The sequence below is a fragment of the Aspergillus pseudotamarii genome, assembly GCF_009193445.1.
Source record: "Aspergillus pseudotamarii strain CBS 117625 unplaced genomic scaffold BDV38scaffold_34, whole genome shotgun sequence".
NCBI classification, from domain to species: Eukaryota; Fungi; Ascomycota; class Eurotiomycetes; order Eurotiales; family Aspergillaceae; genus Aspergillus; species Aspergillus pseudotamarii.
In genome coordinates, this window is record NW_022475048.1 from 51,356 (window position 1) to 66,388 (window position 15,033).

At 47.3% G+C, this 15,033-nt stretch overlaps 5 protein-coding genes across 5 annotated transcripts; 3 read left to right on the top strand and 2 right to left on the bottom strand.

Moving 5' to 3' along the window:
• Window positions 1–344: 344 nt before the first annotated feature.
• On the bottom strand, window positions 345–2,490 carry BDV38DRAFT_293823 (glycoside hydrolase superfamily; the record flags this gene model as incomplete). Its single annotated transcript, XM_032062345.1, has 7 exons — window positions 345–978; window positions 1,170–1,323; window positions 1,374–1,505; window positions 1,617–1,655; window positions 1,718–2,021; window positions 2,091–2,208; window positions 2,384–2,490. The coding sequence occupies 7 exons, from the start codon at window positions 2,488–2,490 to the stop codon at window positions 417–419; spliced, it is 1,416 nt and encodes a 471-aa protein (XP_031912472.1). The 3' UTR covers window positions 345–416.
• Window positions 2,491–7,360: 4,870 nt separating this feature from the next.
• BDV38DRAFT_283899 (uncharacterized protein) lies at window positions 7,361–8,045 on the top strand (the record flags this gene model as incomplete). The annotated part of the gene is made up of 2 exons (XM_032060137.1): window positions 7,361–7,524; window positions 7,580–8,045. The coding sequence occupies 2 exons, from the start codon at window positions 7,361–7,363 to the stop codon at window positions 8,043–8,045; spliced, it is 630 nt and encodes a 209-aa protein (XP_031912473.1).
• Window positions 8,046–8,145: 100 nt separating this feature from the next.
• On the bottom strand, window positions 8,146–9,711 carry BDV38DRAFT_293825 (transferase family-domain-containing protein; the record flags this gene model as incomplete). Its single annotated transcript, XM_032062346.1, has 1 exon — window positions 8,146–9,711. One exon carries the CDS (start codon window positions 9,709–9,711, stop codon window positions 8,146–8,148), a length of 1,566 nt encoding a protein of 521 aa, XP_031912474.1.
• A 392-nt stretch (window positions 9,712–10,103) lies between these two features.
• BDV38DRAFT_283901 (uncharacterized protein) lies at window positions 10,104–12,240 on the top strand (the record flags this gene model as incomplete). Its single annotated transcript, XM_032060138.1, has 3 exons — window positions 10,104–10,152; window positions 10,220–10,590; window positions 10,651–12,240. The coding sequence occupies 3 exons, from the start codon at window positions 10,104–10,106 to the stop codon at window positions 12,238–12,240; spliced, it is 2,010 nt and encodes a 669-aa protein (XP_031912475.1).
• Window positions 12,241–12,595: 355 nt separating this feature from the next.
• BDV38DRAFT_249549 (MFS transporter) lies at window positions 12,596–14,963 on the top strand. Its single transcript, XM_032054851.1, has 5 exons — window positions 12,596–13,314; window positions 13,376–13,621; window positions 13,679–14,521; window positions 14,592–14,765; window positions 14,819–14,963. Exons 1-5 carry the CDS (start codon window positions 13,224–13,226, stop codon window positions 14,869–14,871), a joined length of 1,407 nt encoding a protein of 468 aa, XP_031912476.1. The 5' UTR covers window positions 12,596–13,223; the 3' UTR covers window positions 14,872–14,963.
• Window positions 14,964–15,033: the final 70 nt, after the last annotated feature.

Here is a 15,033-nt window from a genome sequence, read left to right on the forward strand (position 1 = left end):
GTCTTTTGGTGGCTTAAACAGTAATTATAAACCGAATAACAACACAGGATTTAGTGATACTGTTTAATGTATTAATCTAGATAAAAAGTATACAAAAGTAGGTTGTATTATATTGGCACATAATCAACAGTAACTCAATGAATATACATAAATATAAGTCTATCAAATAAATGACCAATACTCAATACGGGCTCATTCTCTCACACCCAGAAGGGTATGTATTCCCACTCGAAGATAGTATACAAACAATTCTATGATAACTTCTCTACTCAATCCTGAATATACCCGTAAGAAATGTACCTGCCTTGATTCCACAATGCTGAGTTGGACTTGCTTGTGTGGTTCATGGGTGGCGATACCATATGCCGGTGGGACTTCAAGGAACATTGCCGGGCTCGCCAGGCGTGATACCCTCATCATTGGCTTTTCTCGGTGGTATCAGTTGGAGTGCCAATCCGGTGGGCAAGAGTAAGAGTAGGCTTAGGGCCCATTGGATTAGGTTCATCAGATGTTCCGGCTTCATGGGGAGCAGCGAGAGAAGGGCTAGGGACACTTTCTTCCACATTAACTGGTGCATCAGGGTTGTGAGAAGCAGTTGAAGTAGTGTTAGAATCACAATCCAGCTGAGCAATCGGAACGTGAACACTACCGATCGCAGGATGGCAGGATAAACCCTTCGTGCTGCCCTTAGTGTCAGAGTCAGAGGTACTTGTTTCGCTACTCAAACTGGCGCTCTGTGTGCTCGTGGTGGAGGGCGTGTCCGTTTCGGTAAGGTGTGCATTGGCATCGACAAGATCTCTGGATCGATTTGTCGGGGGCGCACCTATCATGCTTGTATCAGACGGATCTAGATCATTCGGATTCGCCAAAGTTGCCGGTCCACCCGTGAATACCATCTCAACAGCAAGGCCCCCAAGGCAATTCTCGTTGGCAATATCAGCTTTTTGCTTCAAACTTTTGGCACTCTCGAACGTGACCCTAGTCCATATCAGTATCCTTTGTTACTCAAAACCTTGAAGAGGATTGGTACATACATTGTGTCATTATAGACAAACCAACTATAAGCAGTGGATGTGTTGTAGCGCTCTTCTGGTTCGACTAGATACCAGGGTTGTAACATACGCTCAACATCATAAGCGGATAGTCGATAATTGGTGTACGTATCACACTTTCCACGCGACGCGCGCATTGTCATCGGGCATCCGGGAGTGTTGCACTTCGGATCTTGAAGTTTCCATTCTCGACCTCCCAAATCCAAAATGGGTGAAAGTTTCTTAGGATCAATATTGGCCTCCCGGAGCAGTCTGACGCTACGGCCGATATCTGGCAGAAGTTAGCATTTGAATATGAAAGCCCATAAAGTCAAAACACACTCAAGCTGTCTCCATGTTCAGGCCATCTCTCCTCTTCCTTGCACACGGCATCTCCGGGCCAATCCGATGAAATGAAGCTGAGATGTTCAAGATGCTCAGCCATTCCCGCCAGGTCGATATTCTTGAGACCGCCTATGTTACTGCGATTAGAATGTCTTGTTTCCAAATAAGTCTGATGGGGAATACTACATTCTGTGGCTCGAAATTCAGCTGAAAGACCATACTTGTCGCCAAATGACTCGCGAAGTTCCTTCAGGAAAGTGACGGAGTTCTGAGGCTCACCTGTCTCAGGTGCAATTAGTAGGGATTTCAGGATAGGCCACTGACACATCATCGTGAATTACCTTGCCATAGGTCCCGCCATACGTAGTGAAAATTGAGACCGTCGAACTTGAACTCGCCCAGAAGTTTAACAATGGAGTCAATGACCTCCGTCCGGTTCTCTACAGAGCGAACCATGTCTGATAATGAAGGGTTTGGTTTACCCGAATCAATCGCATACGGTGTAATGGATACATAGATTTTGAGGGATGGCTTTCTGATCTTCAGATTGACAAGATCTCTCCAGCGCCTGCGATCAATGTCGTCAAAGGGTGCAGCAATAGCATCTCGGGTATATCCAATATGAATATTCTCAAGGTAGATGTGCTATTGAATATTAGTTTGGCTCTAGTCACTGAGAGGTTTAACAAGTAGAAGATGGTGGTCCAAACCTACGGTGAAAGGTTCAACGTTGATATCCGATGGCTCAAATGTATCACAGCTCTGATCTTCAAGATGCCGCGTAGCATAATATCCAACATAACGTTGCTTACTTGAAGCGCCAGAACATTTTCTATGAAGTCTGTGATGAGTGTATGATCAAAGCTTTGTCACTAGACAGATTACATACTGTGGTTCCAATGATTTGCTATCGCCCTCGACTTTCGGTGGGTCACAACTTGGTGTAGAATCTTTGTAACATATAAGTGAGTATTCAGTAAATGTAAAGCAAAGGTGGAAGTGGTTACTTACTGTCGCACTCTGTTCCAGAAACGGACTGGGACAATACCTGCAGGGCAAGGAATGCGAACAAAAGACTCAGAAGGTGCCACTTAGGGCCTTGGAAGAAGGCCATCTTAACAGACCAGGACTTGGGGAATCTATTGGAGGTCGAGAAAGGTTGGGGAAAACAGTAGGTCTTATACTAAGCTTTCAATTCACTTTCTCCACTTTCAGGGAACGGGCAAATATTTCAGTCAGGCTGGTGTTTGGGTATGCTTAAAGTTCCTGTTTTACCCCAGTCTAATTTTAGTATTCTTTATTCATACCTATACATGTAACGCCCTGGCCTCCTGCTATTTAGACTGGTAGCTCCTTTGGATGTCTATGCGAAACGGCAGACGGATTCAGAGTATGCCGACTCGTTATCATATTTATGGCATGGTATAGCTATTAGGTGAAAGTACAGACACAGCCAGCACAGTCCTATCACTTAATTTTGACCCGTGAGCCTCCATAGGGTCCAGGAATGATCGTAGTATCACAGTAGCGTTTTCAAGGCGGAAAACCTTATCTGGCCGGGCGCCCACAAAGCGGCCCTGTTCTAATATTATGACGAGGGTGTTGAAGGTCGTTTCCCTTAAAGACTTAAATCTATGCTTGTTTTTGTCATGGCAGGTAACCGGCACTTGCCGAGTGGACTTACCAGGGTTCATTGGAAGTATAGAACCATACAACCTCCATGACGATTTGGATGGCTATTCAGCATCCGGAGTAGATGCCGACTGAATGTCAGCCATCCAACTAATGCATCCGGCAAGGCCTATAAGGCTTATGAGCTATATGCCTACAACTAACTCAAGATACTTATTGGACAGACATTTCATTAAAATTAGGTTGGGATGGCTGATCGGGCGCTTGTCCTGAACAAAGAGCAATCGATGGCCTTTTTTACCCTAGTGAAGCAGAGCACAAAGGGTATCGAGGCTACTTGGTGTCCCAATCTTCATATGGATATGTTGATCACAATTCGACTTGCTAGTCTTAAAATAGGCTAGACCTTCAAAAAAGATCTTACCAATTCCCTCTATGATATTATGTTAAGCGCGAAGCCGAGCAATATCTTCACAATCATGGGAAACTCTAACGCCGTTTCTTGCAGAAGCGAGTATAGAAACTAAATTGATTGGTCACCTTCCCCTTAGGCCAAACTAATCCAAACGTTATTTTAAAGCGCCCAGTTTGAAGTAATTAAACATCTAGGTTCTCGGTAGAGCTTGACACACGTTAAAATTTGTTGTAAAGTACAGACTAACACATATCATTCTGCATACAGTATCAGTACAAAGAACCTACTCTGAATCGAATATCTTCTCTAAAATTGCAAGTTATCAAATTCGTATTCCCTGATTCGCAGCGCTTTCTGGTCGACTCTCTGTCGCCTGACTCATTTTTATATCTATGGCAGTGGTGGCTAAGGCGCAAACACTGGCCAAAGCAATGCAGGGGAGCGGGACGGGCAATGCAGCGTCACCTCTAGAGGCACGTTTATATCGTTCTCCTGACGCATCCCAGTCTATATGCAGCATGGGTCCACGTTAATTTCTGGATAGCAATTCGTCTCAAAATTTGGACCATTGGCTGATAATAACCCCACGAAAGCGCTAGGCAATGATATTGAACTGAGAAAGTCAGTTTCCACAAACGGGCTGAACACATTGGCCACGGACCTGCAGGCTAATGTCTTATTACCCTAGATCCATCGTGACATGGGATCTAGGCGAAATATCATTTTTCTCCTGTCACTTGACTTCGCAGGAAATGGTGGAGCAGTTTGGGGGGGGGGGGGAAGTTTTGAACTGAAAGGCAAGTGGAAGATGATGCTACTGGGCGTTTGTTTTCAGGCTATAAACGCAATACCTTAGGTATAAGTCCGTGGGCTGGTTAATTGATGTTGTTATTCCAATAACCGTTCTGACAACTCGCCCATGAGTCTTGAGAGCATTAACTGATTTACATCATCGTTGCATTTGCCGATATGGCTAACAGTTTATTAGTTTTGTATTTGAATCACTGTAACGGGGGCAATGGGGCGTGTCAGGACCCCCGGGCTGTTCGCTAGAACTTCGCTACAACAGATATTCCACATTTTACTGAAGAGAAGAAGCCGATCCAACGTGGTGAACGTAGCTTTCTCTTCCATTTACCTGGTATCAATGGTAAGTCTCTAGCTGCTCGTACTCGAGCAACTGCTCAGGCACAACTCAATATTTAAGGTATGCTTTGCACCTAATTCGAGCTAATTAATGTCCCCTTTACCAATCAGCAGATACACAAGACTATGGTAAACCGAGATGTCCCCTGTCACTATTATCAAAATCAAGAGCCATCTTCACCTCCGTGGGAATGATTGCATCTGCCGCTCACACATAGTGCTCGAGGGTAACATTCTTGGTCGCTCGTGCATTTTCGAGGCCCAAGCATGTCGAGTTCCTCTGTAGCTTCGTTGCCTACTCCAACGCTTTCTACGTTATCTTGGGACATCGCATTAGACACGTATTGGCACCAACCATGGATGCAGAGTCCAGTTGGCCCGCAATGCACATGGAGATGGCATCTCTGTTGAGTCCTTGGACTATCTGAGGTTTCTGTAATGTCTGCATCACGAGTCTCTAACTTTGTGGGTTGATCAAATGGCCGACAGAATCCGTCCATGCACCATTTGCCCTGTGGGCAATCGATCACATGTTTGCATCGCTGAGCATCTGCAAAGGGCGAGTCTTCTATTTAGATGCGGTTAACCTTCATACTTCTGGATAATCAGACATTGGGCGGTACTGACCAGCGTTGTCTCTATGGGGAAGTGGCTTTGAAGCGGGACGTGGGATCTGGACGCAGCCGCCACGCCAGCAATAGTACCCTGGAGGACAGTCGACACTGGTTCTACACTTGCCAACTGCAGTGCAGATGATGAAGTTAGCGTCTGATTCCCCCCTCTCTCGGAGAATGGGGCAATTAGAACGCAGTACTTGCTTTGGAGATTGTCACGGACAGCTCTTCTGAAATTATCGCGTGGGGTTCTGATGCAGCGTCCCAAATGGCAATGAAAGTTGATAGGGCAATCTACGTTGCTGAAACAGATACGTTCGTCTGTTCGGATATTATACTTAGTCCTTGCTGTGTTTTATCCGTAGGTATTTTCATGGATTTACACACCGTCTTCGTTAGGGTCGCCTGTCAACCAGGGTGACACTGGCTCACAGGAGCCTTGGTTGTCGAGGCCACGGCAAGGTTGGCTAATGGAGGAAACTGTGCTCGTGTGAGAAGGGCGTTCAGTCTTGACAAAGGGGCTTCTGATGATGCGGAGAAACTTGGACAGCTGCTTACCGCCATCATCTGGAACGTTAGGAGCAGGGTTGAGCGAAGCAACTAGGTTGCAGAGAAACAGGAGAGATATTATGTAGAGCATCATGGTGAACGTGGTGACTTTCTGATCGGAAGACACTGTGGGTTGGAGGTCGGTCTAAAGAAGAAAATTCTCAATGAAACCATGTCATGAACGTGTTTTATATCGAAGCCGAAAGCTGCGAATTAAGTGAATATACCAAACTCTTTCAATTAATCCACCAAATTCACTAAAATGAACATTCCGAAAAGCAGATCTGGTGACTTGCTTGATTCACATCACGTCTATGGCTGGATAGTTATATTACATACTTATTCTTATTAAGATAAAGATGTGTGTCAAGCTGATATTATACCTCCACTATCAAGAATTGTTTTATTCACTTCGAGCATCATTACACTGTAGAGGTTCTCGTTCCATCCTTAGGTTTGTGGCAATCATAGGTTACTCCCACGTATTACTGACTCATCCGACTGCTAAAGTTCAATAAACAGCACGAGGGCCCGCGCACTAGAGGCAGCAATTCATACTGTTCACCAGATATCCAACACGGGGCCAACATTTCCAGTAGGTATTGAAGAGCCCACAGATCCGACAATTCAGCAGACAGACTCGCCCGAATCATTCAAGCCAGAGTTGTTGTACATAATATCGCCAGGTATGGTTCTATTTCGCTACTGATGACTACGATTGACGGAGTCGTGCAGGTGACAATGATCGATGGCAAGATCATATTTCGAAGAAAACCCGTGAGCGAATGGTACTCGGCTTGATGGAAAGGGAAGAACATGAGCAGGTCCTATTTCAGTACCAGGTGTGCGTATATTCCAAAGAGCTTTTCCGTCTCTCCAGATGGTCTACGGTCCACCAAGATCAAGCATTCAGCAAGCAGCTTGAGCGATCTCACACCTATTACAAAGCAGCGGCTCTTACTGCCCTAAACCAGATTAATGTTTTATCTTCACCAAGTCTTGCGCTTGTACAATCTTTATTGTCTGGGGTAAATCTTTGCGATATCGTTCGTTGGAGAAGCATCTTACCTAATTCACCTGAGAATATAGGCAATGCTCATGCAGCTTCTTGGAAACATGTCACAGAGCTGGATGTTGACATCGTTCGCTGCTCGTACGATAACGTTCCTCAATTATCAATCACTAAATCCAAATGCAAGTAACGAAGGAGACATTGAAATACATGCGTGTGTTTTCTGGTGTCACTACTTGGACAAGGTCCTGAGCTCGCTTTTCATGAAGCCACCATCACTACCAAGGTTAGAAGTCAGTCCAGTTTTTCTGTTGCACTTGGGCTCCAGTCCATCCCCAGATGTGATCAGATTCATGGGGCATATGGCATGCATATTGGAGAAAACGCTCGAGGTGCAGCTGCAAACCAGCCAATCGACCAACAAAGAACAAAGCGCGGCAGTGCTAGATGACTTGATTCAAAAGACAAATGATCTTCGCACCAGAATTGATAATTTACGCGACATACCCCCTATCATACCAAATGTTATCACTAACAATTATGGCAACAGTTGGAATCATCAGGATCCAATACAACCAAGAATAACAGGATCGCAGCTGAATTTTGCCACTACACCATGCTGAACAATTTCTTCCAATCCCGATTTCGACTACTACAGGATGAGGAAGATCGAAGAAAATGTCTGGAAAGCGCTCGGAATGCGCTATCTATATTCGTTGATTTACAAACCAATGCTGTTGCCTCTAACCCATCACAACCCGATGCATCCTTTCTTACCTGGTAAGCATCGTATATCATACCTCTTACTTATGTCTCTAACAAAACGCCCGGATAGGACAATCCTTCTATTCCCCCTCCGTCCATTCTTCTCTCTATTTTGCAATGTCGTCAGGACTTCGAATATTCGGGACATGCAATTGATGCAGAGAACCACATTAGCACTCGACCCCTTCAAGACGTTTATGCCAGCAGTCAGGCTGCATCGGTTATTTGAAACCTTGCTCAATCTCTGTCGGCCTCTGTTTTCAGCCGACATGGAAGCCTCTGATCAGTCCACGGCTGTTGTAGATGACACTGCCGCATTAGTCAGTTTGCAAGACAATATTGAGCAGTTAGATACTAACGGAAGGCTCACATCGCCCAATTGCGCGAACCATGGTACGGATGCCACAGGGTATCCAGTGGGATCTGAAGAGACAGTTTCAAGCATTCCCTGGGGTGAAGAACAAATGTTAGATCTTTTCAATAGCGAGCCGTGTCTTGAATGGCTCGAGACGGTGTCATTTAGTTTGCCAGAATAACTCAAATGAGTAGAATGATTATCCAAAGACTCTACGGATAGCCATAATAAACAGCTTACGATCGATGATAGCATTATTATGATTATTTTTTTTTCTCTCTTTAACAAGAACAGAACTTTCGAAACTCATCATCTCTATCCAATATCCCCCACAGCGGCTCACTCAACGTAAGATTAACATCAATAGCACAAGGCACCCCGTCTTCCAAGGTCTGTTCCTCGGTCGACAGCATCATGGACAACCCATCGACCAACGAGATCTCCGTAAAAGGAGGCGAGACAAGCGCTGGCGTCATCGGGTTTCCATCCACATCCACATCAAAATCAACACCAGCGTACATACCAAACTTCGACCACTGACTAACAACAAAACTACCGTTCCCAAACTCAAAATTCACTTTAATTTGACTCTTATCCGGCTGCGCCGCAACCCACTTCATAGTCCGTTCCAATGTCGACGAGTCAACAGAGTGAACCTGCTCATGCAGTGCCTTAGCAACTTGCCATAGTGGCGCATGCGCCAATAACTCGTGCGAATGGTAGGCAGTGGGACAGTAAACTGCGTTTGGGAAATAACGTGAGTGGAGATTGAGACGATCCGGGGAGCGGAAATTGATAGAGGCCCAGAACCCGCGCGAGAGTTCGGAGGCGGCTTTTGCTGACGACATGCCTTGGGATTTGAGGTGTTGGAAGCGGGCCTGGTAGCTGCGTTGGTAGCTGTATGCGGATAGGGCGTCGGATGTGGATACCCAGCTTTGGGTTTGTGGGTTGGGGTCTGTTGCGCGGGTTTTCAGTTTCTGGAGCTCTGGGCCTGGGAAGCGAAGTACGCGTCCGATTACCCGGGGTTGGGGCTTTTGATTTGTGGTTATAGGTGGTGGGTCTTGGGTTTTGGTGGAGGCATTGCCACTCTCTTCTGTGTAGAATACTGATGGCTGGTATTTGAGCGCTTCGTGGCGTTCTTCCGAGGACATGGCGTTTGCTGATGAGAGGTATGACCGGACTTCCGGTGGAGAGGAAAGGGTCGGGAGGGCGACTGCCTCGGGTTGATTGACGGGAACTCCCCGATAGATCTCAGCGAGGTCACGGACGAACTGGAAGAATCCATGTGCGTCACAGACGATGTGATGGAGCCGGATTCCGAGTGAAACGCCCCCACAAGCAAACCGCGTATGCTTGATGGCGACAAGAGGATCGCGACAGACTCCTTCCATCGTCGGGTCGAAAGGGGGGAGTAGGGCGTTTCCAGAGGCAGGTAGATTTGGCATTAGAATGCGACCTGAAGTGGAAGCCGAAGCAATGTCATCCAGTCGCGAGCCACACTGGGCTTCTAGGAGCTCTGCGCCGGTTCCTAAAGCTGCAATCTCTGGGGCTTTGCTACTCGGGTTGAAATGTAGGCGACCTGTCAGATGCGGATAGTAGTCTAGTACCATTGAGAGTGCGCGACGTAGGCGCTCAGCCGGTACGATCCCAGTAGTCTTTGAGTCCACACCTCCACTTATTGGTGAGTGCCTATAGATGAAAATCACCTGTATCGGCACAGAAGGGAACACTAAGTGATTCCCGGGGCCTAGATTGAATGGTGACTCCAACGGTAGTATTGCTGTCTTGTTGGCACACTGTACTGAATGTCTCGCCGTGACATGGATCTCATCGGCCGAAGACATCATCTCAACACTCGTAGATATATGTAAGGTGTCCGAGGTGATCGAGGAAAAATGGTGGGTTCTGAAAATGTGCCTCTGTCGAGGGTGAGAAATTCATACCGTACCAAAGAGAATGCCACTTGAGAGACACGGTACCAATTGGTCTTATTATACCATCCAGAAAACCTATGTCGAACCTGCATTCTTTTATAATTATATTTCTTTTCATGTTCGTCCGAACTGAGAGAAATATGCTTAGTAAGTAATTTTACCTCGGACGAAGCTGATACGGACGAATGAGAATCGCATGTAGCGGTTCCACTATGGGCAGGATATCTCTCGACTCGCCGCACGAGTCGGAAACTGTAGTTCTCGTCCGAACCTAACAAAAAAGGAATTTAGTACAAACCGAACCCATGCCTCCAGCTAGGCGAATGAGGAAGGGGACGCATAGCTGCGTGTCGTGTATGTGGGCCTCCAATAATCATGGATCAGTTAAGTAGTAATCGAATCTAAACTAACACGAACCCAGGCCGACGACGGAAGGTCCGCTGTATCTTCCCTCCAAGTAACTCAGAAAGATGCATTCACTGTGCAAGGCGAGGATCTACGTGTGTCCCACAGGGGTCGGACGAATCCCAGCTTAACTATGACTCGAATCAAACATCTTCAGGAGTCTCACCCAGTGCCCCAATAACTGGCGAGAATCCCTTCGACGGCCATTCGGATGGGTCGGTTCATGTTATTGGAGCACTACTAGCCCAACTAAATGACAGAGCCAGGTTATCTCTTAAGAAAGATCAACAATATGCAATGGACGCGGCTGTCAACAGCGCAGTCATCAACCCAGATACTGTGCAAAGTGGATGTGCGCCGATCATGAAGTTATTAAATCATGAACTAGTAGGACATCGCCCTTGATAGAAGGTTCTATTGTTGTGTCATCCTTCTCACGATGTGCAGATTAGTCAGCCTCAGCCGGACAAAGAGGCTTTTCCCAGGTCGGCAATTCCACCACGTAAAGACAGCACGCGCCATAGTTCTGCACAACATATAGAACGGGCTGATGTTATATACAGACTTTGTCTGGCGTTGCCATCCGAATCAGAGATGATCGAGATCTTTCGGACTCGAAGTCATTGGTGGCGAACATGGCGGGAGTCCTTTGCGCTGGGTTGGGGCGAAGAAGATGATACTGACCTCCAGAGCTTCGCAATGCGGGCGTTCCATACTGGACATCCTTGCCTCTTGGCAATATTGCTACTGTGTTTCGCATTTAGTACCGGTGACTTTGGGAAGTACCTCCGTCCGGTAGAACAGTTGATCCTATACGATGATAATGTAGCTGGTGGTAGATATGGTCTCCAATGTTTGATGGCATTAGGGCTATGTTATATGAGTTCCCTGCAGCCTCGGCGAGCCTGGATCGCGTACCGCAGGGCCAACACCCTGGCCCAACTTGCCGGTATCCACCAGAAGCATAGGAACTCGGCACTCGTAGATTCATTGTTTTGGCAACTGTTTAGTGCAGATCGGTGGGTAAGCCTGATGATTGGGCTTCCGTACTCGATCCCAGAGAACCTTTGCGACCTATACATTCCTTCTTTGAAAGAGACTTCGCCGATCATTTTCCATGCTCGACATCTATCTGTGTTGACCGGTCGCGTCATTGATTGCTTGCAGATCAACAAAGAGCCAACACTTTCGTCGGTCATTAGAGCTGATGAACAGATTGACGAGATTACCTCGCAACTCCTGGTGGGATATCTAGAAATGGAGCAGATATCTATTTGCCAGGATATTCCTGAGAAACATGCACGGCTGTACCGGCTGGCAAACATCCATCAGCTAAAGGCACATTTATACTTGCCATTTTTCTTACAATCTTCGGGCATAAGTGGGCAAGAACATGGCCGAGCGTCGTGCATAAAAAGTGCACGGTCGCTGCTCGAGGCTTACTTATGTTTGTATGAGAGCGATCCTACCACAGCGCGCATCGACAACAGCGTAAAGCTCTCCGGATTCTCAGCACTTACCGCTGCGGTCATTCTCTTCCTTCATCTCCTCGGGCGACATCCTTTTCGGGAGAAAAAGTCGAAACCGGGCCCGGACTTATATGATCAGTCTCTCATCAACCGGACGCTTTCTGCCCTCAAGGATTGCTCCGAAGGCCAACCACACTCGTTGAGTGGTCAATGCCATACAGCCCTAGAAGAGCTAGTAGCAAGCAGTCAATCATTAGAAAAGGGGACTGGTCGTCAAATTGCCGTGCCGTATTTTGGTATCGTGACAGTAAATCGTGAATGTGATGACGCTGATGAAAGAGAGGATGAAACCTGGGAAGACATTCCGACAGGGCTCGACGTGTCCGAGCCAGTGACTACGGGTCCAGGGCAATATAATTTCCCAATCTCGTTTGATGACCTATTGTTTTCATACGTTGGTCCGTGGGTGGTCCCAAATCCGATGCCTGTGGACTTGGCTGTGGATCAGGTTGATGCGGGGTTGGACTGGATGTCAGAGCTCAACTCTAGCGGTAATATCCGAGAGTAACTCTAAACTTCCAAGAATGTATGTATTTACTGGAGTTGTACATCTTCAGAGGTAGGTATGTACGGAGTAATATCCGATTATCCAGTCTTTGCCTCCTGTCGATCATCTTCACCACAAGTGGTACTAGTAGCATATTCCAAATTGATTTCTTGGGTCGGGAGGGAGGTGGGGGCAAGCTAGCTAGTGGCCTCGATATGTACCTACTAGTGCCAAGTTAGCCTTGAGCTGAGCTGCTGAATGCATGAAGCAATGGGGATCTGTGGGTGATGTGTTCTTTAGGGTATCCACATTCAGGTGATCGGAATCTTTGATTAGTCGCTCGGCCCGCCACTGCAACCAAATTAGATGGAGTTCGCGTTCATGTTCGCGCGAAGATGCACGATGATTAATTTGATCGGCGTTCGAAAACTTATGAAAGTTTCCGGACGAGATCTTGAGGTTCGGGTCTTGTAACAGCTTCATCATCTCTTAACGTGACACCTTCGGCGCGAGTGAAACTTCTGACACAGACTGATGCAAGGGCTGACTGGAGGGAGAACCTACGAGTCAAAGCTGATCGACGCCATTCTACGCATTTAAATTTTCATTCGGCGTTCGTTTCGATGTGTCGTGCCCTTGCGGCTGAGGGTGATATATAGGGGGAAAAAAACCCCCCAATTAGGACAGCGGAACTGCGGCTGAGCTGAAGGATAGTAATTCGTATCCACCGCGGGCCGGATGCATTTTTTCCTTCTTCTCTCGTTGGTCCGACAGGGATGATCGGATTTTGCGATTGCCTCGTTTAGCGACTCTTAATGTGCATGAATTACTGACCTGCTGATCTCATGTTGCATGGTACAAGTTAATTTGTCATTTATCCCGGCGAAAACCCAACCCCAGGCATGTTTCTCGTATTATAAGACAAGAGGGCTGCCGAATTCCCCGGATTCAACAATAGAAGGATAATCATCCCGTCAGTCACCCGTCGCCAGTGACTCAAGACCATGGAAAGCGAAAAGCAACTGCCATGGGGTTACCGATGGCGCTCATCCCGAATCTTCATCCTTACGACGGTTCTCGTCGCCTTGTTTGCTGGTATTTTTCCCTTGGCGTTGGAACTCTCATGGTGCCAAATATCCTAACAGCTCTTCACCAGAAACCTTCCTGTATGGCTTTGTGGTTCCGATCTTGAGCTTTATGCTCGAAGATCGTCTTAGCATGGATCCATCCAAAACCCAGCGGATGACCACTGCTGTCCTGACTGTCCATGGCTTCGTGTCTCTGATCTCCGCGCCCATCATTGCCCATTTTGCGGACAAGACACCGAGCCGGAAGACTCCGCTGCTGATCGCTCTTGCAGGATGCGTGGCAGGTACCCTTTTAGTAGCCTCCACTTTTTCCAGTATGTACATTCTTCAAATACGGTAGTCAAACCTGCGTTGAACTCACGGTCACCTAGTTGAGGCGCTGTTTATCGGTCGGATCCTGCAGGCAGTGTCCGGTAGCGCCACATGGATTGTAGGGTTTGCGACCTTGACTGATAATATCGACCTGGACCATATTGGTAAGGCACTAGGAACGGCTATGTCCATTGTGACAGCCGCACAGCTCGGTGGCCCTATCGTCGCTGGTGCGCTACTGGAGTTGGTGGGATACTGGCCGACTTGGAGCGCTCCTCTGCTGGTGCTCTTCCTGGATATTATCGCACGTCTACTGATGATCGAAAGGCGAGAACTACCGCTTGAGCGACCCAGCTCTCCCAAGCTAACCGCTCCTCGCGACCCCGAGGAGAGCGAAAGGGCGCCACTGCTTCCACCGTCATCCCCTACCAACGAGTCCCCAGACTCCAACACAGGCGCCACGGAGACTGAGCAAGTCAAGTCATCTCGCTCTTTCTACCGCATTATGATCAGTGATGCTGGCGTTGTGGCCTGTGTAATAAACACACTTGTTTTTGCAACCCTCATTTCCGCTTTCGATGCCACCCTCCCGCTTCATTTGCGCGATACCTTTCACTGGAACACCCTCTCCGTGGGCATGATTTTCCTAACTCTCCAACTTCCCCCTATGTTCCTTGGCCCTGCGGTCGGGTGGCTTCGCGATCGAGTTGGTGCCAGGTGGCCTGCGACGATCGGCTGGGCGCTCTCGACCCCATTTCTGTGGCTGTTGGGGGTCCCGGGGGATAAGAAGTTCCCATGGGCTAGCCCAGAAACCAATGGCGAAGCCATCTTCCTCACTGGTCTGGTTAGTCTTGGTATTATCTTCACCTTGATTCGCGGTGGGGGCACGATGCAGTTGGTTGGTGAGTCGCCCTCAGTTCTTGCCCGTCTCTATCCCTAGTACGAACTCATGCTTATTAAAAATTCTATCAGCTGCTACCAAGGACATGGAAGCAAAGGATCCAAATATCTTCGGAGAATTCGGTGGTAGTTCCCGGGTCTTCTCCTTGACCGAAGTAGCATTCAGTCTTGGTTCCATGCTAGGTCCGCTGATTTCAGGCACTTTATCCGAAACTGCCGGTTATTACTATATGAATCTAGTTATGGGTAAGTGCACATCCTGTCCTATGTCGTGGTATGTCTGCTAATAGTATTGCCAGGTGCATTTTGCCTTCCGGTGGCGTTGTCGTGTTTTCTGTACTTCCGACTTTGAGTAATGGGTGGGTTTAAAATTAGGATATACGTAATGTTTTTATTGTGTACGAAGTAGAAAAGGGAAATATAATATAGTCTGCATTTATAGCGGACCAGATTAGCAGTTACTATGCTTATGTTTAATTAGTATAAGATCTGCGCCATGCACTAAAGTATTACT

Coding starts and splice junctions, on each gene's coding strand:
- BDV38DRAFT_249549 (XM_032054851.1), top strand. CDS start 13,224: ATGGAAAGCGAAAAGCAACTGCCATGGGGTTACCGATGGCGCTCATCC. Junction 14,522..14,591: donor GGGCACGATGCAGTTGGTTG/GTGAGTCGCCCT, acceptor AAATTCTATCAG/CTGCTACCAAGGACATGGAA. Junction 14,766..14,818: donor CTATATGAATCTAGTTATGG/GTAAGTGCACAT, acceptor TAGTATTGCCAG/GTGCATTTTGCCTTCCGGTG.